The sequence below is a fragment of the Archocentrus centrarchus genome, unplaced genomic scaffold (genome assembly GCF_007364275.1).
Source record: "Archocentrus centrarchus isolate MPI-CPG fArcCen1 unplaced genomic scaffold, fArcCen1 scaffold_30_ctg1, whole genome shotgun sequence".
In the NCBI taxonomy this organism is placed as follows: Eukaryota; Metazoa; Chordata; class Actinopteri; order Cichliformes; family Cichlidae; genus Archocentrus; species Archocentrus centrarchus.
In genome coordinates, this window is record NW_022060259.1 from 1038177 (window position 1) to 1065416 (window position 27240).

Here is a 27240-nt window from a genome sequence, read left to right on the forward strand (position 1 = left end):
ATGCAATCACTAGCTGTATTTAGAAGGAATAAGATAACCAGTGTGACATGTAGCTGAAATCATTCAGTTCAGCTTTATTTACTATGTAGCGCAAAAGGTGCTTTACACTGTAAGGTAAAGAAGCCTGTGAACAGTCACTTGGCAATGGTGTGAAGGAAGAACTCTTAACAGGACTTGTAGCAGATCCAGCCTCTGTGACTGTTTGAGGGACGCATCAGAGACCGACTTGGGCTTCAGCAGACGTCTTATTACGTTCTGCAAAACTACTCGGCCCACATTTGGAGGCCTGACAGATGTTGCTAAACATCCAGGAATATGAATATCATGTTGCACATCTTTGAAGAGTACATTCACCAAATTTCATGGCTCAACACCTTGCAGTTTTGGAGCCCCTTTTTATGAACATGATGCCTCTTGAGAACAGGTTGGGACAAGTGAATGTCAAACTGTTAAGCAAAAAATGTCAACATTTTCTTTAAAAACTGGCTTTATTGAATATAAATCTCAGTTACAGTGTCCATCGGTCGGTACTAATGTGAAACAGCATTATAATTAGTCAAAATGTGCACAAAAAAAGGCTTTGAATGGTTACAGTTATACTGCATACTGCTCTAGCTGTTCAAAAAAATAATATGCAAAAGGAAAAAAAAGACCAAGGGTAAGATCATGTTCTTATAATTTACTAAATGAATTATGAATTAAGTGCACTTACAGGATTAATGGTAAATGATAACATAAGGCTCTTTGTAATCAGCTGAACTCTTAAGTAATGTCTAACTTCCAAAGCTGGTCCAAATGTCAGTGTATACCTCAAACACTTAGAAAATCCCACAGTGTCAGACATATACTGTGAATAATAACCGAGCATCCAAATACAGTCAACTTGATGTCAAATGTTCCACTGGTGATAGACTCCCTTTCACTATGTAATTTGCAAAAATATATTTGTATAATGTTTTTCTGTACTAAATCTTCTGGTTATTGATAAGCAGAAGTCATCTTATATAAAAAAAAAAAAAAGAGTGGATTAAACTTACAGCTGATCACATTTCCCTGGTATATAATACTTAAAGCTAGAGATTTAAAACACTTTATACGTTTAAAGAAATCCCGACATCACAAGACTCCGTTTGCAAAACTGTCAAATATTTTAAAATTAAATATATGGCCTCATAGTTAGAATGCAAACAAGTCTTCTAGTCTAATCTTTGGCTAAATACTGTAGATGGTTAATTCCAAAAACTCACACAGAAAACGACGTAACAGGTCATTTTTTTCATTTTTTTTTTAAAAGATTTGTTCCATTGTACAATTACTTTCTCCAAATTTAAATGTAAAAATTGCAATTTTATATTTCTGTGTTCATATATTAAATTTAACCAGTATGACAAGTAACATACTGAATATCATTACCGTCATGCAACCACAGACCTCTTTCTCATAATGAACATCCACATCAAGGCGCTTTGTCTGTAAATGCGTTTGCGCACACTCTCTCTCACAGACACACACACACGCGCGCACACACACACGCACGCGCACATATAACATATAAAATTTGCATAGATCTTGTATAATTGGCATGGAAGCATAAACTGTGCTTGCCTATCTAAGATATCTATAATTTACTGGCATGACTACCATTGCACACAGCATGTTCACACAAAGGTAGAAAAAAGAAATTCAAATATATGGCAGAGACAGATACTGATAGGTACATCAGGAGATAATCAAGAGCATAGATGGTAATCAGTGTTACCATTGGAATTGTTAACTTTTGAATTACAAAACAGTTTGCTGTGGAATTGGAGTCAGCCTGTCTAATGTTACATTTCCTACAGTTTTTTTCCACTTAAAAATGAGCTGAGAACAGGTCCTGATCGTTCCAAAGAGGAATTCTGGAGACGGCACTGTGTGCTGCTGCTGCTGCACGCCCTCTCACTGTTCCTGGCCGTCCTCCCGCAGCTCTGATGGAAGAAATTTGTACTGCTGCTGTCTGATCATGGCCAGCTTTTTCCTGGCTTCTTCCAATTCCTTTTCTTTCCGCAGCATCTCCTCTTGAGCGGCGATGATCTACAACATAACACAATTGGTCAGCAAGTCATGACAATTAAGAAACACGTTTCACACCCACATACCTCAAATGAACGGACTGTGATCACAATACAGACGTCTGCAAACTTAAGTCTAATTTTTTCCAAAGTTTTAATTAAATATAATACAAATGAGTTTATCATGCGACACACAATGAGACAAAGAGAATTTACATGGATGTGTTTTGGACCTCTTACGTACCTGAGCGATACCTCCCACCATCTTACTCTTGACCACCACAGCCTGGTCGTCTTGTGCATCAAATGCTGCCTTTTGTGCTGCTTTTACCAGATTATCAGATGCTCTTTTCACAGCATTTCCAGCAGCCTGCAGAAACACACAATGAGTCATGATTTAAAACTCAAAACCACAAAAATCATAAGAAAATAAATGATAAAAACAATGCCTTAAAGTTCTCCAATATCTGTAACCATGCACCATGATTTCAGTCCTTGAGGTGAATGTGGAGCAGACTAATCAACCCTTTCTCTACTGAACAGCAACTCCTGGAAAGGGAATAACATGTTCCACCACCAGAAAACCATAACAGTTTTTTTGTTCACGCTTCATTCTTGACATGAGAGAAAAGCTGTAAAAGGCAACAAGGATCAGTCCTGAATAACACTCAAAGCCAAACACTTCTTATTGGGCAGTTTAGCTCAACAAAGACAAGTTCTCTCCTTTTGAGGTTCAAGTGGGCTGTTTCAAACCCACACCAACCTTTGTAAATCTTCCTCTACTGGTTTATCTTCAGTCCTGACATACGACATAACGCTGGGTTTATCAGCTGTGCACAGAAGTCTCACAGTAAACTGGAACTTTAATTGCCTTTGTCCCAGGAGGTAAAAATGAGGACTGATTTGTAAAAATGTACATCAAATCAACTAATAAAAGAACACACACTGCTGCAAGTTTATTATGCCCTTTCACATGTTAAACATCAGTTTTATTCCAGCCTGTTTGTCCTCCTTGACTGTCTACAAACCTTAAACAAGGTACAGAGTGCACGAAACAAAATGTTATCATTTTGTATTTAGTGTTGTTCCATTTCACTGGAATAGCACCAGACAAAACTTTCTGCCTGAAGAAAACAAGCACATTTCCCCACTCATGTTGCATGTCAGATAAAGGATCAGTGGGGATGGTAAAGCTTTTCTTTAGGGAAGGCATATCACCTCAATTACATGGCCTGTAAACACTCCAGATCTCAATCCAACTGAAGATTTTGGGTAAAATTGAAAAGTCATGCAGTAATTTCATATTTATAGACCCAGTGAGTTCAAATGAGGGGCACAAAGGTCCCCCAGTGCAAACGTTAAATGGAATGTCAGGATGCTGGATCTAAATGCAGGCCACAGCTGGCGTCAGTCATTTCAAGGCAACATGACAGACACATATGACAAAGAAACCTTAAAGGTAGAAAAGAAGCAACTTTTAGCAGCTCCTGCAGAGACATGAAAACATCCACAAAACCCAAAAAAAAAAAAAAAAAAAAAAGAGGAGATCATTCCAGTCCTGACCACACAACTTCCATTTACAGGCACACAGCCCTCTGGATGGGATGATACTGGATGATACCCTCACACCTCTGACTGTAAACACCATACTTGGGGGCAGACCCTTGCCTAATGAATTTGAACTGTCATCATGCAGCTGCTGATCAAAACTTGATGGCCCCTCAAAACTGACAGCTACTGCTGATGTGCGTTTCCACTGCACTGATGTTCACACCCCTCTTAGTGCCGTAACCTCACACAGAGCCCACCTTGTGAAAACACTCACTCCCAAATGGGGAACCCTAACATAATAAGGAAGGTTCCCTCCAGGCCAAGGAGCAGTTATTTTCTGCCTCTGGAGGTGATGTAATCCAAACAGGCTCTGTGGTGAAACACTTGCATTTTTAAAAGGCTCAAAGGCACTACAGCAATCATAGAAGTCCCTACTCGTTATGTAATAGAATATACATACAATTTTTTCACTTTTTATGTTTCCTAAAATTCTGAAACTTCTAGATTCTCATGGAAAAAACAGATTTCATTGATCTATCTTGGTTATTTTCTATGATTTTTTTCTTTACTTGAAGATGTCAAACTATGTCTGTTTTTATAATGACTGCTGTTTAGTACCAATGCAAATATAAGTTATCACCACAGGCGAAACACTGAAAAGTCACCAGCATCACCAAAGGGGGGGATTTCACTGGCTGACTGGCCAGGTTTCATTTCTGGGCATGTGTGGCTGCGCTGAGTGGGGTTTTCCCCTCACAGCCGAGAGGTGTGATGGACAAGGATTTGTTGGCAGTTTATGAATCAGAAACTGCTTAATAAACCAAGGAAGTACTGGAAAATCTGGTTATTCTTAACTGCATCATTGTGTGGCTGTGTTTGTGTGCATCCACTGAGTATTACCCTATACACAGCACCCCACAACGCTTCAGTCTGACGAGAGGAAAGGAGCAGTATTTCTATTTATTAATTTGAGGAAATGAACTGGGTATATTTACGTATTTATGTCAGTATTTATTTATTTAGCCGACACTGTTTGAGTTCTAAAATGCGACTTTTTGTTCATTTGCCATCAGCAAATTTTACTGTGGTGTATTTTTGTAAAGTATGTGAAAATAAAAGGATTCCTCTTATAAATGAATGAGGATTACACATTAAAGAGACTGTTTTGAGATCACATTATTGTAGGTGGTAGAAAATAAAATAGTAGCTCCAAAACACTAGAACCGTTCAAAAATCCATCTTTCTGAAAATATTCAACAGAGAAACTGTTAATACAGACAGCCATGCTAAAGAGTGCAGAGAGCAAATGCATCTAGTGTAATCATAGATCAAGGCTAATATTTCCAGTTCTTGGTGCCATGTGTGGACTGGGTAGATTGTTTCCAGAGCTCCTGTAGACATAAATGTATGAGAATTACTGTGGTGGCAGCTGCAGGCTCAAAAGAGGAGGAGATAAGCCACTGCTGATTGGATCAGAGAATATGAGTTGGTCTGGCAGGCCGATGCACTCACAGCTACCCTCAAAGATAGTATTTTTGGGTGGATGAGGTGACAGGAGATACTTGTACTTTCTGTTGTGTCTTGCAACTGACTAGCATCAGTTACACATAAAGGTCAAAGGAACCCTTCTGAGCAAAGTTTAAGAAAACCTTGTAATGTCTTTTTAAAGTGGCACTAATTTTACACAAAGGCAAAAGTACAAATTGAATCTGTGAAAATACTTCTATCATTGTGTAACCATTTCCAGAGCCTTAAAAGCTGACTCCCAATGATGTCACAGAAAAAGTGCGGGGTTAAAAAGAATACTTATCAGCCAGAGAAAGAAAGAAATCTCTGGAGCACCCTTTATAAATACTGAAGGAAAGCAGTATCCAAAGGGCATTCTTACTTGCGCCAAATATAGAGCATGCTAATCCTTGTTAGCAGCTGTACAAATCATGCTGCTCACCTGTAACCCTAAACGTTGAAATTCCAGCCTATTAATACACTATAATATACTGTGTGCTCTCCAAAAGCCTCAGCTGTTGCAGCATGACTAATGTTATTGTCCCTTCAGTAGGACTGTACAGTCAGAATCATTAGTAGAGATAAGGCTAACGCATCTCACTATGAGATGTGTGATCCACACCTATGTCAGATGCCAGCCTAATCAAACAGGATGAAAGAGTTAGGGAGCTAATTTTGGGCCTAACCTGTTTTTTTTAGTCTTGGGAAAATGGCTCAAGCTAAAACAAACAAAAGGTTCAGTGACTGAAGTGGCACAGTCGGTGACAGAGGCTCCGCTGTGCTGTGTTTTTGCAGCTTGAGAAAAATGAACATGCAGTGCTGACCTGGAGCCTCTTCATGGTCTGAGAGTCCTGGTCAGCCTTGACCTTGCAGGCCACCAGCAGCTGAGCAGTGGAGGCTGCCACCTGCTTGGCTGATGAGATGAGCTTCTCCTCACTGGCATGTCCTTGTACTGCAGAGTTTGCTGCCTCACACAGGTTGTTGGTTGCTGCAGCAACCATTCGAGCCTGAGGAGTCAAAGTTAGCAACAGTAAGATATTTTATGAACAACCTTTTTAAAAAAAAATTTCAAAAATAAAGTTTCGAGGAAGAGACTTACAGCTGAAATCAGCCCCTGAGACCACTGTCCATCATCTACTGCGTTAGCTGGGATTGCCCCCACCTGAAAATAAAGGATCATTACCTTTGACTCACACTGGTTTTATGAATGAATGCTGCTAAACTCATTTCTAGAAATCATTTAAGATTTCTCTGTGTAGATTTATGTTTGAATGCAGTATTCTGATTTTATTAAGTAGATGTCATCATGTTTTATTCTTCAGTTGGGTTCTGACGTACCTTTCCTTGAGCCACCAACTCCCTCTGTGCTGCTGAAGCAGCTTTGACCAGAGCACTGGTGGCAGCTGCAATAGACTTGGCTGCCTCCAGAATCTGCTCCTCAAAGTTCAAGCTCTCATCTGCCTCCTGTTTATGAGAGGGCAAACGAGCAGAAAGTAAAAACACTGCGATCTAGAGTTGTGATTAACTGTGGAGGACATCGAGACAGGAAATGCTGGTGTCGAGAATAAATGAATGAATAGGAGAAGCATTAGAATGCCAGCAGAATAAGCACATAAGAGGTGTGACACATAAAATGACTGTGACCTGATGGTGAGGTTAACAAGATCAGTGTGAATACTTGTGCTCTGTAAAAAGCCCTCTGACCTTGGGTTTAGTCCTCGGCCTCAGCTGCTCCAGTTTCTTGGCAGCAGCTTCAATGGCTGCTGCTGCTCCCAAGAGCTCATTCTCTGCAATGACAGTGGGATCCTCGGGGTCCACCCACTCTGTGCCTACAGGACACACAGGAAAAAAGTATGTTCACCCTGTGCCCAAATACACATTTTATACTCTTCCCCAACCTCAGACACACTGCAAACAGAAGGCTGAGGCTTTGGCCCCAAACTCTAAAATATCCTTCTTAGAATATAGAGGCAGGTTCATCGGTCTGTTTCCATATCTGTTTAACATCACATACCACTGCTGCCTTCTAATATCGGGGTGTACTTGGCTAGTAACAATGTTTATGTAGGTGGTAGCAAAGCGAGCCACTACCAGCAGTATTAAAAACTGCTGGTGAAACCAGAATGCAAATCCATAAGTAAGTAAATACTTACTTATGGATTTGCATTGCATCTAGAGTTCCATTGCTAAAAATTTTTCTCTGCCTGCTCATTTGCCACAGATACAAGCACCACTTTCTAACACCTGACAAGCATGTTCAGTGATCGTGGCACCACTTCTATGATTGCATCATATTTATTTCAGGAGCATCTATTTATCCTAATCTTTTATATTTGTTTTGAAAACTTAAACACCACCCTTGACTATCACTTTCCCAGCTTATGGCTATAGGGTGCCACCCAGGTTTTCCATTGGACACTCTCGATTTCCACGGGCAGTAACTGAATCTAAACCCGCCCATCTTTGTTGATGCCTTGTTGGCAGATGTGTGTGTGTGTGTGTGTGTGTGTGTACGATTGGCTGTTTCTACTCTATACCTAACCTATTTATGCTGCCTGTAATATCTTTTATAATGACCCCAATGAAGGCCACAAACTGAAACACACCGATAAAGTTTTCCACAAACTATAATGTTCCTTTATCTTCTTCAGACTATGTTGTCAAAGGTCAAAGGTTTAGATACCTTTCATGGCCTCAGCAGCCTGGATGAGTTCTGTGACAGAGCCTGCCACCTGCTTGGAGTAGCCGGCCAACTGCTGCTTCAGATCAGGAGATGGCTTCATGATGATCTGTGAATGAAGGATGAAAATGACAAACCTTTAACCTTTTTTGCACTCATCTGCTGTGCCTATAGATACTTAACTCTGCTGCTCAACCCACAAATGCTTTCTCCTTACAAAGGTGACTCCAGTTCAGGGGAAATAAACAGGCTTTGCAACTGCATAACATTTATTGCCAAGAAGCATTGTTACAAAGAAATAATTGATTAAACACAAATGTCCTCATTTTTTGCCATAAGTTTATATATTTTATATATGTGCAAAGATAGATGTAAATACTGTATATAAGGCAAAAACTGAGTTTGTAAGCTACACTGGCACCCAGATCCCTCAGTTTGTTTAAGGACACACCCTGCACCATACCGAGATATGCCAAGGTTTCAGTTCATAGCTCTTTGCAAATGTAAAAATAAAACTACTATTTTATTCTTGTTAAATTGTGTTATCGTTGACACTGTTTTGTAGATGCAGTTAAAGAAATGGGAATAAATCATATGTTTATGTGACAGACACATCAGTGGTTCATCCCTTGGGTTAGGTGCCTTCTTTATGCTTGAATGATTTATAGGTCAGAGTTAAGTAGCTTAAAAAAAAAAAAGCATTCCTCTGAGTTTAGTCAGGTACAAGGACTGGACTGACAAAAGTGATAAAGCAAAGAAAATCTTTGAAAGAGCTTCAGAAAACCTGGAGAGCTACAAATGACTACATCATTTGACTTATTTTAAGCAAAATACAAAGAAATGTAGGGTGGCTCAAGACTTTTGCACACTACTGTTGAAATTTATTAATGTAACATTTGAACTTTGGAAACTTTATGAGCTAAACATGTTATTGCACCTATCTGCACAGTAAAAGGTCATGCCAGTTTCACTGTGTTTTAAAGTTATGTTTACACACTTTGCATGAAAAAAAGCTTTTTAAACCACAAATTTTTTAAATGTTTGTTTTTAAACTGCATTGGACTTTTAAATGTTAGCTCTACCTCATAAATTAATGACAATAATGGTACACAGCTTTATGGTTTGGTTTCATTTGGCATCCTCAGATTGTTCTAGGTAGACATGCAGTATTTAGGTTGGAGCAGCATGTGACAGGTGCAAGGCATTAAATGGGGATCAGCCCATGTCATAAGATGATAGTGACAAGGATGTAAGAGCACAGGAATGCAAGCAGCCAGCCAAACTAATACCACAAGGCAAACATATTCATCCATATACTGCACACTGACAACTTGTTGCTCAGACTACACATGATCTGATGAAACAAAGGTTCAATCATCAGTGATTACGTTTAAAGGCTCATGGTGTTCCCTTTAAATGAAACTGTGTTCATTTAAAGGGAAGACATAGAAAAAACAAAAACAAGAGCACCACTGAGTGGGTGTGCCAAAGCTCAGCTGTTTCTAAGTTGTAAGGGGGGGGGGGGGGGGGGGGGGGGTCAAAGTGCTGTTACAGTAAAGTCAGTGAACAAGTGTGTGATGTTTGATGGGTCTAGCTTGAAGCGTATGCATCTATGGTGTGAATTTGAACATCCTAAGTCACATCATTCTCGAGTTTTGGCCAATGTTAAAGTTTTTGTGGAACAGACGTCAGTCGCCAATGCTATGACAATACCGCAACCTTGTTATTTTTTTAAATGGGATATTGGATCTATACATGAGGCGTTGCTGAAGTTATGGGTTTTGTCTTACAAAACAAACTGAAGTATAATAATTTTGTATTGTTCAAATGTTACATGAAAAACTGGGCAGGCTAAAGTGGTTATTCTGATGTACTGTGGGGACGTTTACAGTAATGCACGATGTTGGAGTGGTGCAGAGCTGGCTGAGGTCCTCATCGTCAATGTCAGGTTACATCTAGCCTATGGATTGGGTCATGTTAGGAATGAAAGGATGCCACCTCGTCTGACAGTAATGAAAATCATCATATTTACAGAGGGATGGTTTGTTGTGATTTGGCGCTTTATAAATAAAACTGAATTGAATTGAAAAAAGATGGGGCAGGCGAGTCCATTTTGCTAAAATTTCAGTGCAGCAACTGAAAATAGCACTCAGTAGTTTGTATGGCCCCCGCATACTTTTATGCATGCCTGACAATGTGCTCACATGCTCAGGGTGAACCTGCTCTCATCTGGAAAAAGCACAGGGCACCACTGGACCACCACTTCTGCTTATCCTTTTCAGGGTTGTGGGTGGGCTGGAGCCTATCACAGCTATCACAGGGTGAGAGGCAGGGTACATCCTGTACAGGTCACCAGCCTGTCACAGGGCTAACACAGAGATACAGACAACCTACATTCATACCTATGGGCAATTTAGAATCACCAATTAACCTAATCCCACTAACTGTATGTCTTTGGACTGTGGGAGGAACCCAGAGTACCCGGAGGAAACCCTTGCAAACATGGGATAACATGCAAACTCCACACAAAAAGGCTTTGGCCAAAGCAGAATCAAACCCATGACCTTCTTGCTGCAAGGCAACAGTGCTAACCAATTCTGGTATTCTATGGTAAATGCTAATCGGGCTCCATGGTGCCAGGCAATAAGCACAGGGCCCACTAGAGGATGTTCGGCCCTCAGGCCACACTGATGAAGTCTGTTTCTGATTGTTTGGTCAGAGACATTCACAACAGTGGCTGCTGGAGGTCATTTTGTAGTTCTGTCAGTGCTTATCTTGTTCTTCCTTGCACAAAGGAGCAGATATCGGTCCTGCTGATGGGTTAAGAACCGTCTACAGCCCTGTCCAGCTCTCCTCGAGTCTCCTGCCTGTCTCCTGAAATCTCCTCCATGCTCTGAGACTGTGTTGAGGCACAGCAAACCTTCAGGCAATGGCACTTATTAATGTGCCATCCTGGAGGAGTTGGACTACCTGTGCAACCTCTGTAGGGTCCAGATATGGCCTCATGCTACCAGCAGTGACACTGACCCTAGCCACATACAAAACTAGTGAAAAACAGTCAGAAAAGATGAGGAGGGGAAAATGTGAGTGTCCTCCACCTGTAAAACCATTCCTGTTTTGCAGGTTGTTTCATTGTTGTGCCTCTAGTGCACCTGTTATTAATTTCATTAACATCAAAGCAGATGAAACTGATTAACAACCCCTCTGCTACTTAATTGATCTGATCAACATCCCAGAAATTTTTGGATTTTTGGCCACAGCAGCTTTATTGGCAATATAGAGAGACAGGAAATGGGGGAAAGATACGGGGGAAGACACGCGGGCAAATCGGCGACAAGCCAGGACTTGAACTCACGCCGCCCGCGCCGCAAATCGGCAAATACATGTGGTCACCTGCTCCACCCCTGATCCACCCGGGCGCCCAGCATCCCAGAAGCTTTACTGACTTGATGCTATCATTGCTTAAAAAGTGTTCCCTTAATTTTTCTGAGCAGTGTATATGCTACATTTTCCATATTATTGATACTCAAAGTTGGTAACAGAAATAAAATCATGCTAAACAACAAGATTTTGAGGGCTCGAAAATTAAATTATTTGTTAATTAAAAACTGCAAAATTTCGACCCCCTCATGTACTTCAAGAGACTGTAATTATTTGTATGACAGCAAAATTATGCCTGTTTTCACTAATTATATTAAAAAGTAATTTTGTAATTGGTTGCTTTGCACCTCCAGCCTAAGCATTACTGTTGCTTTATTGTTGAACCACAAACCCACCGTCCACACATGTTGTATTTTCTGTGTAATTTCATATTCATTCAGACTCAATTTCTGAAAGAGGTGCTTGTTATGTATTTTACATCACTGAAGTGGTTGTGGCGTAAATGCTGTCGTGCAGAGTATTCAAAATTCCTGCTATTCCGTGACTTCTCTCCATGTCATCTTACCACCAGCACATGCTCCAGCAGTCCCAGATATCCAGAAGCACATTCTTTGCCATAGCGCAGCGCTCTCATCTGGACATCCTTGCTGACCTCTGGGTGGTAGGCAGCTTGCTGAAAAGAAAAAGGAGAAAAATCAGTGCCTGTAAGTAACAGCATAGGCAGAAGGTTATTTATTTGATATTGAAAAGTAATTCTGGCCACAGCTTCAAGTGTTTATAAGCAGTCCCACATATTTGGAACTGGATAAACTCCAACATGAGCATGCAAATGACATGCATACAGTTTATATTTACAGTTTGCACAGTTTTAGATTTTTGCAAATTATATATATATATATATATATATATATATATATATATATATATATATATATATATATATATATATATACACTATATATATACACTATATATATACATATATATATATACACTATATATATATATATATATATATATATATATATATATATATATATATATACATATACATACACACACTCTTTTTTTCCAGTGTGGAATCCACTGAAGTGAATAACACTGACACACACTGAACTTTGTTTGATATGAACGAACACTATTTAGTGTATCATGAGCTTCACACAATAATCTGTTGTACCTTGCAGGAGTGTAGCATGTCAGCAATGGCCCTTCTGCTGAGGTTAGCTGTGGCAATGATATCTTCCTGACGACAAGAGTTCCCAGCAGCCACTGCCTTTGCTGTTGCCATTGTGATTCCTTTAGTCATGCGGATGAACTCTTCCGGCGTGGTGGTCTTCAATGGTGGGTCAGAACTGTTGAATACCTGTGTGATAAAACAGGCTGAATGTTAGTTTTCTTTGTACAGTTGTTTACTTACAGTAATTTGACTGGTACTGTAGCTCATGACACATGTCCTCAAACCAAGCCCTTCAATATTAACCCTTCTTCTTGCTGCCATAAGAAATCATTGAGACGGCAGTCACCTCAAGGAGCTTTATATTTGCACAGTAAAGACCCTACAATATTAATATTGTGCAGGTGAGGGCTCTTATTCTAAATGCTTTCCACTGGTTTGTGAAACACTGGTTAGCAGATATTTCAGATGCTGTTCGGAGACCCATGGCCTCTGCCCCATGGAGGAATCTCCTGTCACATGGCCAATCCTCGTCCAGGTGAGTATTCTAACTGAATCCTTGGCAGGGGCATCTCCAACTGGCTTAAACCATAAAGAAACATTTATTCCACTGTTGACAAACTTAACACTCACAGCCAGTTCCTGTTTGATGTGTTCAATAGTGGCCTCCAAAGCTCTGGTCCCCTTGGTGGCTTCATCTTCCACTGCCTTCACAGTCTTCAGGAGGGATGTTACATTGGTCACCATCACCTACAGTAGCCAGGTCAGGTAATAGATCAGAGTTATGAAATTACCTGAAATATCTGAATATTTGATGGACCTTACTTTGATAGTACATGTCACAAACATATCTTGGTTTTATTTTTAAAATGTTGCAGTTATATGAGGATTCCAAATGTCACAAGTGCATCCAAATATCATGTCACATTTGACATTTCCCATCTGCTTTTCTTTCAAGTTGACACCAAAATGTGAAAGTATTGCCAAGAGAAACACAATGAGCTGCCTTGTTAGTTAGAAATATACTGTAGTATAATATTATATAATAAGCTCAAAGTATTTATCTCCAGTTATTTACAAATCAATACCTATTATCCATTACCTACTCCAGCATGCTGTTTGTGTAATCAAAGTAAATCTGTCCTGCTGCTCTTATCTGATTTTTACTGCACAACAAACTTATTAAAGTATGTTTAAAAAGAAAAATGAAAATAAAATTAGTATATTCAAAATCCAATACCATTTCCTTTAAAGTAAATACTGTCCAGAGAGTGAGCTGCCTTGACAGAGGTTTGCACTCTCTGTATGCTTATTGTTCATTTCTTGGCAGGTTGTCTGGCAACATGGTCCAGATCAGCAAAATCACTGCAAAAACTCTAGAGCCAGTTCTTGCTCTAGATGTTAATAATGAAGATTTCCCTGTAGAAATCTTCATTATTAACATCAAAAAATGAGCTTTTTGACTAGATGGAAATCTTCATTCTGCACATTCGTTTTCCTGGCCCGTAGAAAAGACAAGTGATTACATTATTATTGTTGTTTACAACAGCTGTTCTGTTCTGTTGTTCAAAGATGGACGGACAGATGGACGGTATGACAACAATATCCTCACACTTTATTTTGCACGGGAGGATAAAAAGGGGACCTTCCATATCCTATGAAACCTGATTTGACCTAACACCTACCCACATGGTAATATGACCACTAAGAGTTTTCTTCAGTGAAACAGACAAAACATCCAGGACAATGGCCGTTTCTGTTTATGTCACATTACAAACATAAACTGGTGGAGATTTGCTATTCCATTCATCCATTTTCAGGGTTGCAGGGGAGCTGGAGCTCATCCCAGACGTCACAGGGTGAGAGGCGGGCACACCCTGAGCAGGTTGCCAGTCCATCACCAGCCTGTTTGCTCTTGAAACCATGATCCCATGATGTGCATGCTCAAAGGCAGTTTTAGAAAAAAAAAATCATTCTGGAATTGCCCAAATGAAGATGGTTCTTCCAGCTGCCTTCTTTCATCTGTGCAATATTAACCAAATTAGGAGCGTTCTGTTTTAATGCATGCTCACAGAGGATTGCTGTCGGGGACCTCTCTCCAGTCTTTACTATAGAATATAAAATGCTGTAAAATGGCTGTTGTTGTAAACTGGCTGCATGTGAATAAAACTGACTTGAATTGATTGTGAATTTTGTATCTCACCTTAGCAGAATTCTTAAGCTGCAGCATGCTGGGGTCATCATGAGGTTTGCCTGCAGCTGCTTTAGTGGCGCTAATAAGATTACCCAGGGCTTTGGCCACATCCTTAACTGCATTGATCAACACCACCTGTAGACAGCAGAGCACAGAGTTTCACTGCAGCATTTAACAAATATGTTAGACCACCACCTGTAATGGTGTGCCGGCTCAAATTCAGGTATAAAAATGCAAATTCAGTTTCTTATTTGCCCAATAATTGAAAATTAGCTTTAAACTGATTTCTAAAAGATTTGTTTTCTTGTTTTAATGAAGGTGGTCTAATAAACCTGTTAAGCACTGTACCTTTACAAAAGAAGTACATTTACATACAGTACCAGTCAAAAGTTTGGACACACTTAACAGTAAGCGTGTCTAAACTTTTGACTGGTACTGTAGCTACATAAATACATAAAACAGCACCTACTTGCCAGCATAGACGCAGACAAAGATACAGCATGTTTTTGCTGTTCATACCTGGGTCTCTGGGTCTTCAGATCCCAGGCTGGCTGCTCCCAGTTTTACTACATCTGCCAGTTTGGTAATAGTGGACACTGAGGACTGGGCGGCCTGGGCCAACTTCTCCTGACTGGCTCCAGCACCAGCTACCAGCAACTTGGTGTCCTCCACCAGAGCCTTGGCTGTCTTTAGGATGTATTCTCTGTAAAAAAAAAAATCAAAAACAGAGTCACAAAGAAAATCATTATATGACTTTTGTTCAAAGTTTAACTTAGCTTTCTTTCTGATGCAGAAAGCCCAAAGTATTCCTCATTTCAGGGTCTACACCAAACCTGCTTTCTTCAGCAGGGCCCTAGTTTTTTCTACCACTACTCAGTACTACCCCACGTGTACTGTAATATTTACTTTCTCAAAATGAGGTTAATATTCAGGTCTCTGAAACCAAAATAAGATGTTTACATGTTTAAAATATATCAATGATGTTTCAAACACCTGATCATCATCATGAGTAACAGTCTACAGAGGGTCTCCGTAGTAATTAGTACCTGTGGTCAGCGAAGGTTTCGGCATTCTCGCGGTTCAAAGTTCCAGCCGTGGCAAACATAATGGTGGTGTCAAGGTCTGCGATGATTCCAGACACTGCGCTGGCAGCAGTGATACAGGCCTGGGTGCCACGGTTACCTGCCTGCAGAGATGCTAACACATGGGAGACCTGCAAGAAGATCAAGCTGTTGTAAGTGAAATTTGGATTTACTGTGCAGACCATGTGGTAAATAATTTTTTTTTTTTTTAAATACTAAATTAAGAATAAAAATCTCATGGTCATAGTAGCAGAAAAAGTCTCATCTTTACTGCTTTTGATACAACAGAAATGAGAACTGACCAAAAAATAATTCAAAAGACAAGTTATCAAGCTTTGTTCTGACCTTCTCAGAGACTTTACGCGCACTTTCAATCAGCTCCTTTTTAGTAAAGGTGTCATTAGGGCTGCACTGTAGAGCTCCAGCTTTGGTCACCAGACCTGTGCAGGTGAAACCCAACTCACCCACCTGCTTCTTAATATGAGAACCAATCTGGAAACAAAGACACGACAACATAAAAACTGTGGAAAAGACACTTAGAAGTCACACGGCTTATAGAATGTGTCTACAAAGGATGCAGAGATACAATTAGTCTCATTTACATCATCATTCTCTGCAGTAACGGCTGCAAATTTGGCTTCATTTGCCAGATTTCCAAACTCATTGGTCAGCTGGTTAGCTAATCCTCCGAGGTCATCTGGGTTGGTGTTAGACTTGGTCACCTGAAGAGAAATGACAGGATCTAAGTTACTGAGCTTTTCAGCATTTATATCAACATAAATTAAGTATTGATATGCAATTACAGATATGAGTTTCATACAATTATTTACTGATGTCTCAGACATAAAATTAAATGGCTTTTGTGTAAACTTTCTTTGTCTGTATATGGATTTGTATGTGTTTTTCAAGTGCTTCATAATTTCTTCATAATGTTCTTGCTATTATGAAGACTTACAGTACCAGTCAAAGGTTTGGACACACGTGTGTTCAAACCTTTGACTGGTACTCTATATGAAAGAACAAAAAAAAATGTTGAGAAATAATATTATAAATGCAGAAAAAGATGCATTTTCTAGTAACATACAGAGAATGCATCTATCTGATAGCAGTCTGCTTCTATTGGTGAAACGTGAGGGTGAGGTAACCCTAACTCTATCCTAGGAGGAGAAAGGGGAATCTGTTTGCCTGACCTGTTTCCACCATTTCAGTTTTGTTGTTCGTGTCATTCAATTTTCCTGACATGTTAAGTGTTGTATGTTTAGCTATTCCTTTCAAAGATATAGTTTGTTCACACAAATATTACTTGTCACTTATTACCTAATAGCTTAAACCACAATTACTACTGTTAATATGAACAGGGTCAAAAACTGGGAGAGGACGAGCTGGATCCCAGCGTAGGATCTGGCTGTTTAACAAAATATTAATCACCTGATTTTAGAGGCTGACTTGAAAGGATGCAGTAATAGTAACTACAGTTCAGGTAACGTATTCTCAATGCATACTCTTGCCATTTTTGTCATATCACAGGCCTTGTGGTCTAATTTGCTTTACTCCATTCATAACTGCTTAGTGGCAATGACAGGAAATCCCACATCTGTCTCCTAATGTGCTAAGAAATGACATATGAATTATCCCCTCCCAGGGAAGAGATACTTCCCTGAAATAAGGCTAATGGTGATCACCAAACACTCTATCCACTTGAAATGTTTTCTTATTATTAACGGACAGATCACAGATTTCACTGAGGTGATGTCGTCTCCCAAGGCAAATGCTTTTCCTTCTTTAAGAGGTACGGTACTTCCTTTCTTTGTTATGGAAAAACTCAAGACTAATAATAAACTAAAATCAATACCCCGTGTATAATAATCACAATGCTTTACCATCTCTTGCACGGTGACAGCGATGGCCTTGGCTGTCTTAACCATGGTAGTCTGGTAGTCCACAAAGGTGCCTTCAGGTTCAACCACGGGTGTATCTTCCATTTTATTAATGGCATCATTGATGGAGTTCACCATGCCACCCACAGCACCTGCTGCACTGGCCGCTTCAGCCAGTGTGGCACCCAGGTCATCGACTGCTTCCTTCATCATCTGCACCGACTCCTCCAAGGCCTCATGCATGTGAGCTGCCTGGATAAAGGAAACACACTGGAGTGAGCAGCGTTTAAATGTTGCTGTGCTGTGGACCTTGATCACAGATCTAGAGTGTGATTAAGTTCAGATTTCCAGAAGACTTTATATTACAAGTTTCATTACCTTGGGGTTTCCTCCAGCCTCCTTGGCAGTGTAGAGCATCTGCAGGGCAGACTCGGTCAGGGTTTTGGTCTGGTCTAAAACAGCCATCTGCTGTTGACTATTGAGAATCTTGGATGCTGTGCCAATGGCTCCCATGATCAGGGGCTCAAAGTAGCTGGCCATCTGAGAGACCTATTCAAGTGTGAGGGCAATAAATTAGGTTTTATTCAAGTTCAAAAGAGATTCTAAAATAAAAGGAACATGACCACCAGATTCTCAAAACTTATATGACACTGTGTCATCTGTAAAAAGCTGCTTTCTTAAGATGTACCTTGTGTCCTAGCTGGGAGGCCTCAGATCGAGCAGCCACAGCCACAGGATCAATCAAGTTACTGATCTCATGGACTGAGGCAGCCATCTGCTCGTGGAGAGTCTGAAACATACACACATGAACTGTAAGTCAAACTCATAAACTTTAATTCAGCTTCATTTTTTAGGTATAACAACATATGTACTACAGGTAAGGTCAAGGGTGTATCTTCCATTTTATTGGAAATAAAATGGAATTAGAAAGTTTTCCTTTATCATTTGTAAAGTTTTCCTTTATCATTTGATTCCCTGAATGCAATGAAATTCTCAGAAGATGAAGGTGTGCGTGATCTTTTGACAGGCCGACTTCAGTGTGCACGTTTACCTCCATTGAGATGTCCTCTCGTGGTGTTAGATGCTGGCTGATGGCAGCCAGAGAGGCCTGATCAACTTCCCGGATGTAGCCATTCAGTGCCTCGATAGCATCATCACATTCTCTCTGGCCAGGAGCTTTTTCTCTGCACAGATGCACACACGAGATGAAGGGTGTAATTACTAGATAGGGCTGTTCTTTTTCATTACATATCACACTGTTTTCTAGGCTCTTTATTTAATTTTGATGTTTGATAATTTTTTTGATAATTTTTTTCCAACTTGCAAAGCTTACAGGGAGCCCAGACAGTAGTAGTAGTAGTAGTAATAATAGTAGAAGAGAAGGTCAGTGTACCTCATGTTGGTGATGAGTTTCTTGATGGAGTCAGACACAGTTCTGGAGTGTCCAGCAAGCACCGACCACTTGGGGGGGTCTTTCGGGTTGACAGCCAAAGAGCGGGCAGTCTGGATGAGGCCAGTCGAGCTTTCCAGCATCATCTTAGCTGCTGCCACAATGGGCTCCATAGCTGCAAGACCCTGAGGGAGAGGATGAAAATGGATTAGAATATGAAAATATCCTGGTGTCAGATACATAAAAAAATATACCAGAAGAAGATTTTAACCTTAATGTTAAAGGTGACATCCAGTTCCAGTCTCAATCCAATTAAGATATTGTGCACAGAAGTGCAGTTAAAATGGAAAGTTTTAACTGCACTTCTTAACTGCACTTGTAATAATATGACAATGCACATTAGTGTAACAGTTGATGTTGTAATTGTGGGTCTTGGACATACCTCGGGGCTGATCTGAGCAGGAATGCTGGCGAACTCAGGATTGGAGGCAAAGGCAGTCAGATTGTCCACAGCTTCTATTAGGGGACCAGTGGCAGCTCTACACTTCTCTCTGTTCTCCTGGTTAAAGGCTCCATCTAAAGCCTATGCAGGAGACACGACCTCCGTAAGAACTTCTCACCACAATGCTGCCCTAGCATACCTCCCAGAGCACTTTTATGTAGCATGGCAGAAGTGGCTGAAGTAATATGCTTTCTTATGGGGAGCCAAGTCAAAGGTGAGCTCACGAGCTCTTGTTTAATCCTTTCATCAATGTTTTGTATTTTTCATAAATGTTTTCCACTTATTTTTTTTTACCCTAGAATAAATTCCCTTGTTTTAGTTTATTTTTTATGGGTTTGGATGTTAGTTGAGTTTTCTTTTATTATAATAAAGGTGGATTTGACAGGGTGATTTTTACAAAGTCCAAAACTGGATGAAGGTAACTGACTTACAGTCCACAGTCCTATACCATAATTTACCTTTTGACTGAAGCCGTGTGTGTTTATGTATGTATGAATGATACTGATGTGTTTGAAATGGCTTTTACTGCAAACCTTTATGGATTTGACCAAGTTGGCAGTGGTGTTGGCCACTTCTTTGGCTGACTGGACAAACTGCCTCTTGGCAACTGGGTTCGGAGTTTTAGAGGAGGCCAGTCTGCAGGCGTTACAGAGCGCAGAGGTGTGCTTGGCCACAATGGTAGCTGCAGAGAGCACCTGGACGGAGAAAGTAATGATACATACCATCAGATTAAAACTCAATAATCAGTCAAAGAAGACTCTGAAACAATTACTGTGAGCTTGCAATGAGGTAAGAATATACCTGAGACTGAGTGCAAGCTGGGTCCACCAGGTTCTGACAGGCCATCTGAATAGACTGATTAGCTCGGGCAAATTGAGCAGGGTCTACCAGGCCCTTCTGACCTGCTGTGCTGTTGGGGTCTGATACACCCAGTAGATAGGCAGCCTAGAGATTTCATAAAATCACTTATCAGTTTACAGTATGTAAAAACAAAAATAGACATTTTACAGTACAGCTTACTTCTCTTGTCTCTGAGCTGGTGTCTTAAGGCAATAATAAAGTAACCTGCAGAATGGATTTTACCTGTACAGCTGCTTCAGTGAGACCACAAAGAGCTCTGGAGCCAGTGCTGACTGAATCACCAAACTCTGGCAGGTTTGAGTTTTTGGCATTATGAGAAATACCAGCCATGGACTCACCAAGGACCTAATGACAGATAACCAGAGAATCAGAAAAGAGAGCGCCTTCATTCTTTTTATGATGATCAAACTGGATAAACATAGTGAAGCAAAGCACTGACTGAACATAACAGAGTGTACGTCAAAGATCAGTACTTTGTTTCCAACTGCAAAGAAATTAAAACTTGCATCACATGTCTGCTTTGATTTATTATGTTCTTTATTAAATCTTTCATCAGTTTCTCATTTTAATCAAATCAATCAAAATCTCCCTCTCCTTTGAGCACAAACACATTATTTATATAAAAAAAATCATGTCCCCTTGGTCTCCACCTCTTCCCTTAATCTCTCTCTCTCATATTAAGATTAGCTAAGACAGGGTGAACAGTTTTAACTGCAACCTCTTTCTATGGGAGAAACAGTCCTCATTTCTGCTGTTTGCAGTCTGTTACCTTTTCCAAATTAGATAGGAACTCCCAATTTGGAAAAGCCCAATTTAACATGTGCCTTTGATCCCTTTTAGTTATAGAAAAGAGAAAGGAAAACAGGATGATCAGAGAACTAAAATCAAAATGCATTAATAATGTGTGTTCTACAGTACCTTTGAGTTCTCCATGACACTGTCAATGCAGTCAAAGTATGACAGGTCATTGATGGCTTCTGTCGGGTTATCCAGCATCCCCTTCACTGACTGCACACAAAGACAGTATATATATATTCCTGAGTGATACACACTGCAATCGCACATCTCACCTGAGTGTCACATGACCTCTGTATGCTTGAATATTCACTGTTTATTGTTTATGTTTATTATTATACATTTTGAGAGATTTCTTGTGATTTTCAAGATTTAAAGCTAGATGCCAAACAAGACAGATTTATTATTTCTGACATTAAGAACTTCACATCAAAGCACATAATCATCAAATTCAAAGTGATGAGAAAAGAGTGTGATGGTGTCTGTTACCTCAAGCTCTCTGAGAGCATTATCACACTCCTTCTGCCCGGGAGCCTGCTGAGTGCACATGGTGATGAGCTGGTTGATGGTATCTGTAACTGCCCTGCAAACACAAATGACAAGAGATGTAAAAGAAAATAGGTGGTAAAAACAAAGTGGCAGAAAAAAGGGGAAAATAACTTTAATTTTTTTACCGGGCAGCTGCTGCTAGCTGGTTTTTGAGGTTGGGGGAGCTGGGATCAGTGGACAGAGCTTTTGCTGCTAAAAGCAGCTTGCTTGATGACATGGAGATTGTCTTCAGGTTAGACACCACCTGTGTCTGGTCCTCTTTAGACTAGAAGAAAGGAGGAGGATGATATGTAGAAAAATTTAGAAACTGTTAAGGTATTATATTTTTTTTTTCACCTAAATCATATGTCTCATGATGATCCAGCTTCATAGAATATCAACCTGAGTAGTCTGCAGTTCATGTGGTGCAACACCACCATACAAAGTGCAGCACAGTAAACAAAGTCAAACTAACCTGGGATGTTCCAGCCATGTCAACACCAGCCTCCAGGAAGTTGCTGAATTCCTGTCCAAACTTGCTAGTGGCCCTGGCCAGGTCCTGTGTGGTCCCTCTGGATGACTGGACCACTTCATTGGCTGACTGGTTTAGACCAGCCGCAACCTCGTTGAGATGAGCTTGAACCTCCTGGAAGCTCCTTCCACTAGATGGGAACTATGTTGGGAAGAAAAGAATCGTAAGACTTCAAGTAGCAATACAGAGAAGAATATTGACTATAGCAGAGGAAAAACTGAAAATAAATAATTAAAAAGTAGTTGCTTGCTATTCTGGGAGATTGTTCATTGGTGTCAATCACAAATTCTTGACGAGCAGTAAAAAAAAAAAACTTAATTTAAATATCACATAAAATCAGAAAAAGGATGACAAAAAGTGACAAAAAGACATTACTGATGGTTTCATCACTGCCAGAACTGTCAGCAACCAGTCCTGACCCACAAACTGTAGCTTCATCATCACAAAAAAGCATGCACAATTAACTTATCTCCAAAGACTTTCTCCCAGTCTCCCTCGATATGTGCAATTTTGGACCAGAAAGAATAGTTTGCTGTGCTATTTTGTTTCACGGAGAAAGAAAGGAGAGAGAAAAAGAACAGAGAAAAAAGAAGTCGAATAGATCAGGAAAAGTATGAAAAACAACAGGCACTGGGACCTGAGTGGTTAATACAGAGGATTATCAATGTGAAAACCGACCCCATTAGGTAAAAAATACTATTCATCTGAGATCTTTATATCAGTCACTGTAATCTATATTTATTAAAAACTCTTAATTTTGTACTAACAGAATCTGCCAGGAGAGACTTGCTCGCTTCGCCCACAGTGCGGATGGCGTTGTCTACATCCCTCTGACCAGGAAGGCAGTTCACACATCTGTTCAAGGCCTGGGAAACTGCTTTAGCCACCTTCACACACAAACACAAACTCATTATGATTGAGATATTTTCTATCACTAACTGGCCAACAGTCTCGTATTACAAAAAGCACCAAACATGTTAATGTTTTTATGCCTTTACTTACCAAAGTAATCATCACCTTTATAACTGAACATTGTAGAAGTAAAATATTTCAAGGACATCAGGTAAATGATATATTTAATTCATTAAATAAACAATCAGAAATTTAAAAAAACAGCAGCATTTCTAATGCTTTCTCTCCATCAGTGTGGCTCTAACCTGGGCCAGCCTCTGCTGACTCTCTGCATCTCCTGGTTTAGCAATGGCCCTCTTGGTCTCTTCAATGAGGTTGGATGACTTATCCATGACATCCCCAGCACAGTCCAGCATGGCACTACGTGCTGCTGCGTCATCTGTGGTAGCAGCGACTCCTCTGGCAGCTGAGGCTACGGACTTCAGAGCCTGGGCAACATCTCTGGCTGCCATACCTGGACCCAACAGGACAGGCAGAGAAACGTTGGTGTGGAGAAAGACATAATTCAGGATTTACACTGTGGGACAGTCTAAGACCTAATTTGTTTAGGTCAAAATCATATTTCATCCTCTTATGCCTCATTGCAAGTAAAGCTTTATTACACTGTTTTTTTTTTTTTCCAAAAATAAAAAGTGTGCTTTAATAGCTGGAATTGTGTTGGGTTTCTACCTTTGTGGTTATGTTAAACTCACCAGTGTAGTTCTCATTTCCTTGGGTGGCTTCACTCAGCAGCTGGGCTATGGCTGAGCTCACAGCCTTGGTGCTGTTACCCAGATCCTGGGAGCATTTCTCAAGCTGGACAAAGAGACAACTGGTCATTGCTACTGTTTGAAAAATAATTCCTCAATTTTTATTTTCGTAAACATAATGCCTTCTTCATGGTGTTGTCCAAAGAACCAAAGCTGCTCCTGTGTGTCTTACCGTCTCTCCTGGCAGCGGTTTGAGTTTGCCCTCTTCAGCTGAAGCCTTGGCCTCCTTGATCTCCTTCTCCAAATCTCTCACCATTGACAGAGCATTGTCTATTTCCAGTGGACCGCAAGCTTCCTGAGCCTGAGATAAACAAAAAGATTAACTATTTCACTCTGCAATCAGTGAAATAAAACATCTAATTCACATAAGACACAACTAATCAGTGGTTTAAAATCAATATTTTGTTAAATCTTTGGATGCATAATACAGAAAATTGTTTTTATATGGTCCTAGATGTGGTGTTTTATATGCATAACACTTCAGTTTGATAATTAGCCTCATGAATGTGCAGCTTGTACTCCCTTCTGAGGCAATAAATCTGAGTAATTTATTTGTAATTTTATTCCTCCGTATTGTTTTCTTTAAAGGGACATAATTATGTAAACATAGGTGCTACACAGCATATCAGCCACAGGACCTGAGCACCATGCAGTGAGTGAGTCCACTATGAACTCCTCAGTCTATCAAAGTATTCTAGAGTCAAACATAAGGCCGTCTGTCTGACAGCTAAAGCTTGGCTGAAACTGGGTCATCGACAGGACAGTGAACCAAAGCACCACAGCAGTGACCCAGTCATAGTCCAGACCTCAGCCCAAATGAAATGCTGCGGTGGGACCTGCTAAAGGCGGTTCTACAAGCTACTGAATGATGGGGGATGCTTAGTTTTTCAGAGTCCTGCAAAAACGTTTTTCACATTACTTGACCTTAAATAATAATACTGCATGAGTCTCTCAGAATAATTTAGCATTAGCGGAATAAGAGGCCACTTTAAATAAAACTAGACATTAGGCCCAAAATGAGAAAATTTCCTTTTCTTCAGTATCTTTGGTTCACTTGGTTCAAATGGTTATTATTTGACCGAAACTGCAAAAAGGAACCTGGAGTTCGATCAGTCCTGTCTGATATCATTTCACAAAAGCTCAAACACACATTTTTTTTTTTAGCACTTTGACTCTTCAGCATCAGTCAGAACTCACTTTACTGACAGCTGCACCAATGTTCTCCACATTTTTTATTTGACTTAATCCAATATATGCTCCTGCTCCAAAGAAGGACTTATCAACCACCTTATCAACCTGTTCACTTAAGACTGCTGAATATTTATTCAGATAGTTACTCAGAGGCCTTCGTGGAAACTGTGGAATAGCTTGCCCAGTGAGATAGGACTTTTAAGAAATGACAAGCTTTCAGAAAACTTTATTATGAGCAATTATTTCCCTTCAGCTTCATTTAGTTGTTCTTTTATGATCTGTAGTTGTTTTAATGTTTTCTGTTGTGCTTTTGTCTTGTGCAAATAAATCAAAAATGCAGTGACATCCCTCAGACATACTTACTTTTCATGTTTAGATATACACAAAAAAAAAATCCATGTGTAAATATTTTATATTTCTCTTAAATTTAGTAGAAGCTTCTCAGAAATACAAACAAAAATCAAATGGGGTCTAAACCTGCCTGACCTGACTTTCTTCACAGGTTTAAACAACAACAACAACAACAACAACAACAACAACAACAAAAGGAGCACAGAAATCATAATACTTTAAAAAGAATTAAAAGATATGATTAATTCTACCTTTTGCGAGGCAGTGCGGAGCTCTGCCAGGGCACTGGCCAGGTTCTTAGCACACTGGCTGAGTTGCATAGCTGAAGCCTGGTCACTGATGGTGGGAACAGCAGCTTTGGAGGCTGTAGCCATCTTAGCACCAGGCTGGTAGAGGACAGAAAGAGACACACATTGCACTGGTTTTCACTGAAAGCATTTAATTCTAAAATAGAAATGGAATTTGAAGTGCTGATGCTCTATTGATTCTTAAAACCTAGCTAGCGGTGCATCTAAACCTCCTCATTCTTATCTCTAGTTCTTAAAGGTGTAAATAGGCACGAGACAAAAAAACATAACCAGGGCTAAAGCACGCTGTTTTAATCTTTCTGACTCTTCTTTTTCAGCTCCCCGTATAGGAACTACTGATTGTTGCTGCTTTGGAATGCTGTACAACTTTATACTCCACACTCAGAGGGGTGTACTACAATGGAAGTTCAACACAGCCATTTGCATTAGCTGGCTTGACAAAATCTAAAACCCCAGTCAGAAATAAAGGGCACCGCGATGGCGGTCGTCAACTTTCTGTTAAGCTGGACCTTCAACTTTAGACCCATTAAAGGAGGGGTTCACATATTATATGACTCTTCTTCTGCACAAAATGATGAGTCCAATCTGATACATTACCCGATGATGATGATGATAAAATGGTAATAAGTATCTAGAAACAACAAAACAGTGTAACAGTAAAATGTAACACTGCTGCCAGTAAGACAGGAAAATAATGCTGCAGAAAAGCGTTATTCTCAGGATTCAGTGCACAGAGCAGTAAACATTTCAATACAAGTTAAATATTTTAACAGTACTGTTATTGTAAGAAAGAGCTCTAATGTCCAGAGACAGCTTTTTTCCTGCTGGTCTGTTGTCCTGTTACTACACCGCTGCAGTGCTACAGCACTTCAGTTTGACTGGAATATTCAGTGTGTACTGTCTGTGTTCACTATGTGGAGCTGCTGGTGCGACAATCACCTGCAGGAAGTTCTGGCTGGCGCTGATGAGAGCCAGCTGTGCACTGGGGCTGTCAGGCTGAGACTGGCTGCCTCTGACTCCCTGAACCAGCTGAGGAATCTGCTCTGCCACTGCCTGGAAACACACACACACACACACACACACACACACACAGACACACACGCGCACGTGCTTTTAAAATATTACATTAGAGCGCGACTGGCGAGAATTTGCTTTTTTTAAATTGTTTAAATTATGAGAATGTGTACAAAATGTCACTTATTTGTCACTTCATTGAGTATATCAGGTTTATTTATAGGTAATATTTGAAAGCCAATCAAATGCTGTCCATGTATGTTAAAACACAATTTCCATGGAATGTACTTTTTCCCATCACTAAATGTTGATTCCATGTAGCTGTTCTCAGTTCAATGTGTGTTTAGACAAACCAAAGCAAGTACTGAGTTTTTACCTTGCAGCCCACAACAAGCTGCTGCTGGGCGGCTTGGTTCTTGTTGGATGAGGCTGCATGCTGTGCAGCAGCAATAGTCTGAGTGGCTGCTGCTGCTGCTTGTTTGGCTGCATTCTGACAGGAGACAGGAAAGTGACGAGTCAGTAAAACACGGCAGGAGGACAAAAATAGCTACCAAACCAATTACATTCGCTTGGACTAAAACAGGAACTTATTTCAGCTGATTAGCAGA

At 40.1% G+C, this 27240-nt stretch overlaps 1 protein-coding gene across 2 annotated transcripts in view; it reads right to left on the reverse strand.

Annotated features, from left to right (window-relative positions):
- Positions 1-664: 664 nt before the first annotated feature.
- tln1 (talin 1) overlaps positions 665-27240 on the reverse strand; it is a 66003-nt gene continuing 39427 nt past the window's right edge. For both annotated transcript variants that reach the window (XM_030723943.1, XM_030723944.1), the window contains exons 23-57: positions 27009-27122; positions 26558-26671; positions 25562-25696; positions 23941-24069; positions 23712-23814; positions 23265-23473; positions 22875-22994; positions 22051-22248; positions 21722-21861; positions 21537-21630; positions 21171-21260; positions 20475-20597; positions 20193-20336; positions 19925-20086; positions 19332-19472; positions 18893-19074; positions 18551-18683; positions 18188-18289; positions 17878-18048; positions 17503-17751; positions 16225-16344; positions 15968-16114; positions 15587-15753; positions 15060-15243; positions 14550-14675; positions 12980-13096; positions 12350-12535; positions 11735-11842; positions 7792-7897; positions 6813-6937; positions 6447-6572; positions 6208-6270; positions 5933-6115; positions 2296-2421; positions 665-2073 (exon numbers count right to left, since the gene is read on the reverse strand). In XM_030723943.1, the coding sequence (XP_030579803.1) occupies positions 1939-2073; positions 2296-2421; positions 5933-6115; positions 6208-6270; positions 6447-6572; positions 6813-6937; positions 7792-7897; positions 11735-11842; positions 12350-12535; positions 12980-13096; positions 14550-14675; positions 15060-15243; positions 15587-15753; positions 15968-16114; positions 16225-16344; positions 17503-17751; positions 17878-18048; positions 18188-18289; positions 18551-18683; positions 18893-19074; positions 19332-19472; positions 19925-20086; positions 20193-20336; positions 20475-20597; positions 21171-21260; positions 21537-21630; positions 21722-21861; positions 22051-22248; positions 22875-22994; positions 23265-23473; positions 23712-23814; positions 23941-24069; positions 25562-25696; positions 26558-26671; positions 27009-27122 (4872 nt within the window). In that variant the 3' untranslated portion in view covers positions 665-1938. The remainder of the gene's footprint in view (positions 2074-2295; positions 2422-5932; positions 6116-6207; positions 6271-6446; positions 6573-6812; positions 6938-7791; positions 7898-11734; positions 11843-12349; positions 12536-12979; positions 13097-14549; positions 14676-15059; positions 15244-15586; positions 15754-15967; positions 16115-16224; positions 16345-17502; positions 17752-17877; positions 18049-18187; positions 18290-18550; positions 18684-18892; positions 19075-19331; positions 19473-19924; positions 20087-20192; positions 20337-20474; positions 20598-21170; positions 21261-21536; positions 21631-21721; positions 21862-22050; positions 22249-22874; positions 22995-23264; positions 23474-23711; positions 23815-23940; positions 24070-25561; positions 25697-26557; positions 26672-27008; positions 27123-27240) is intronic.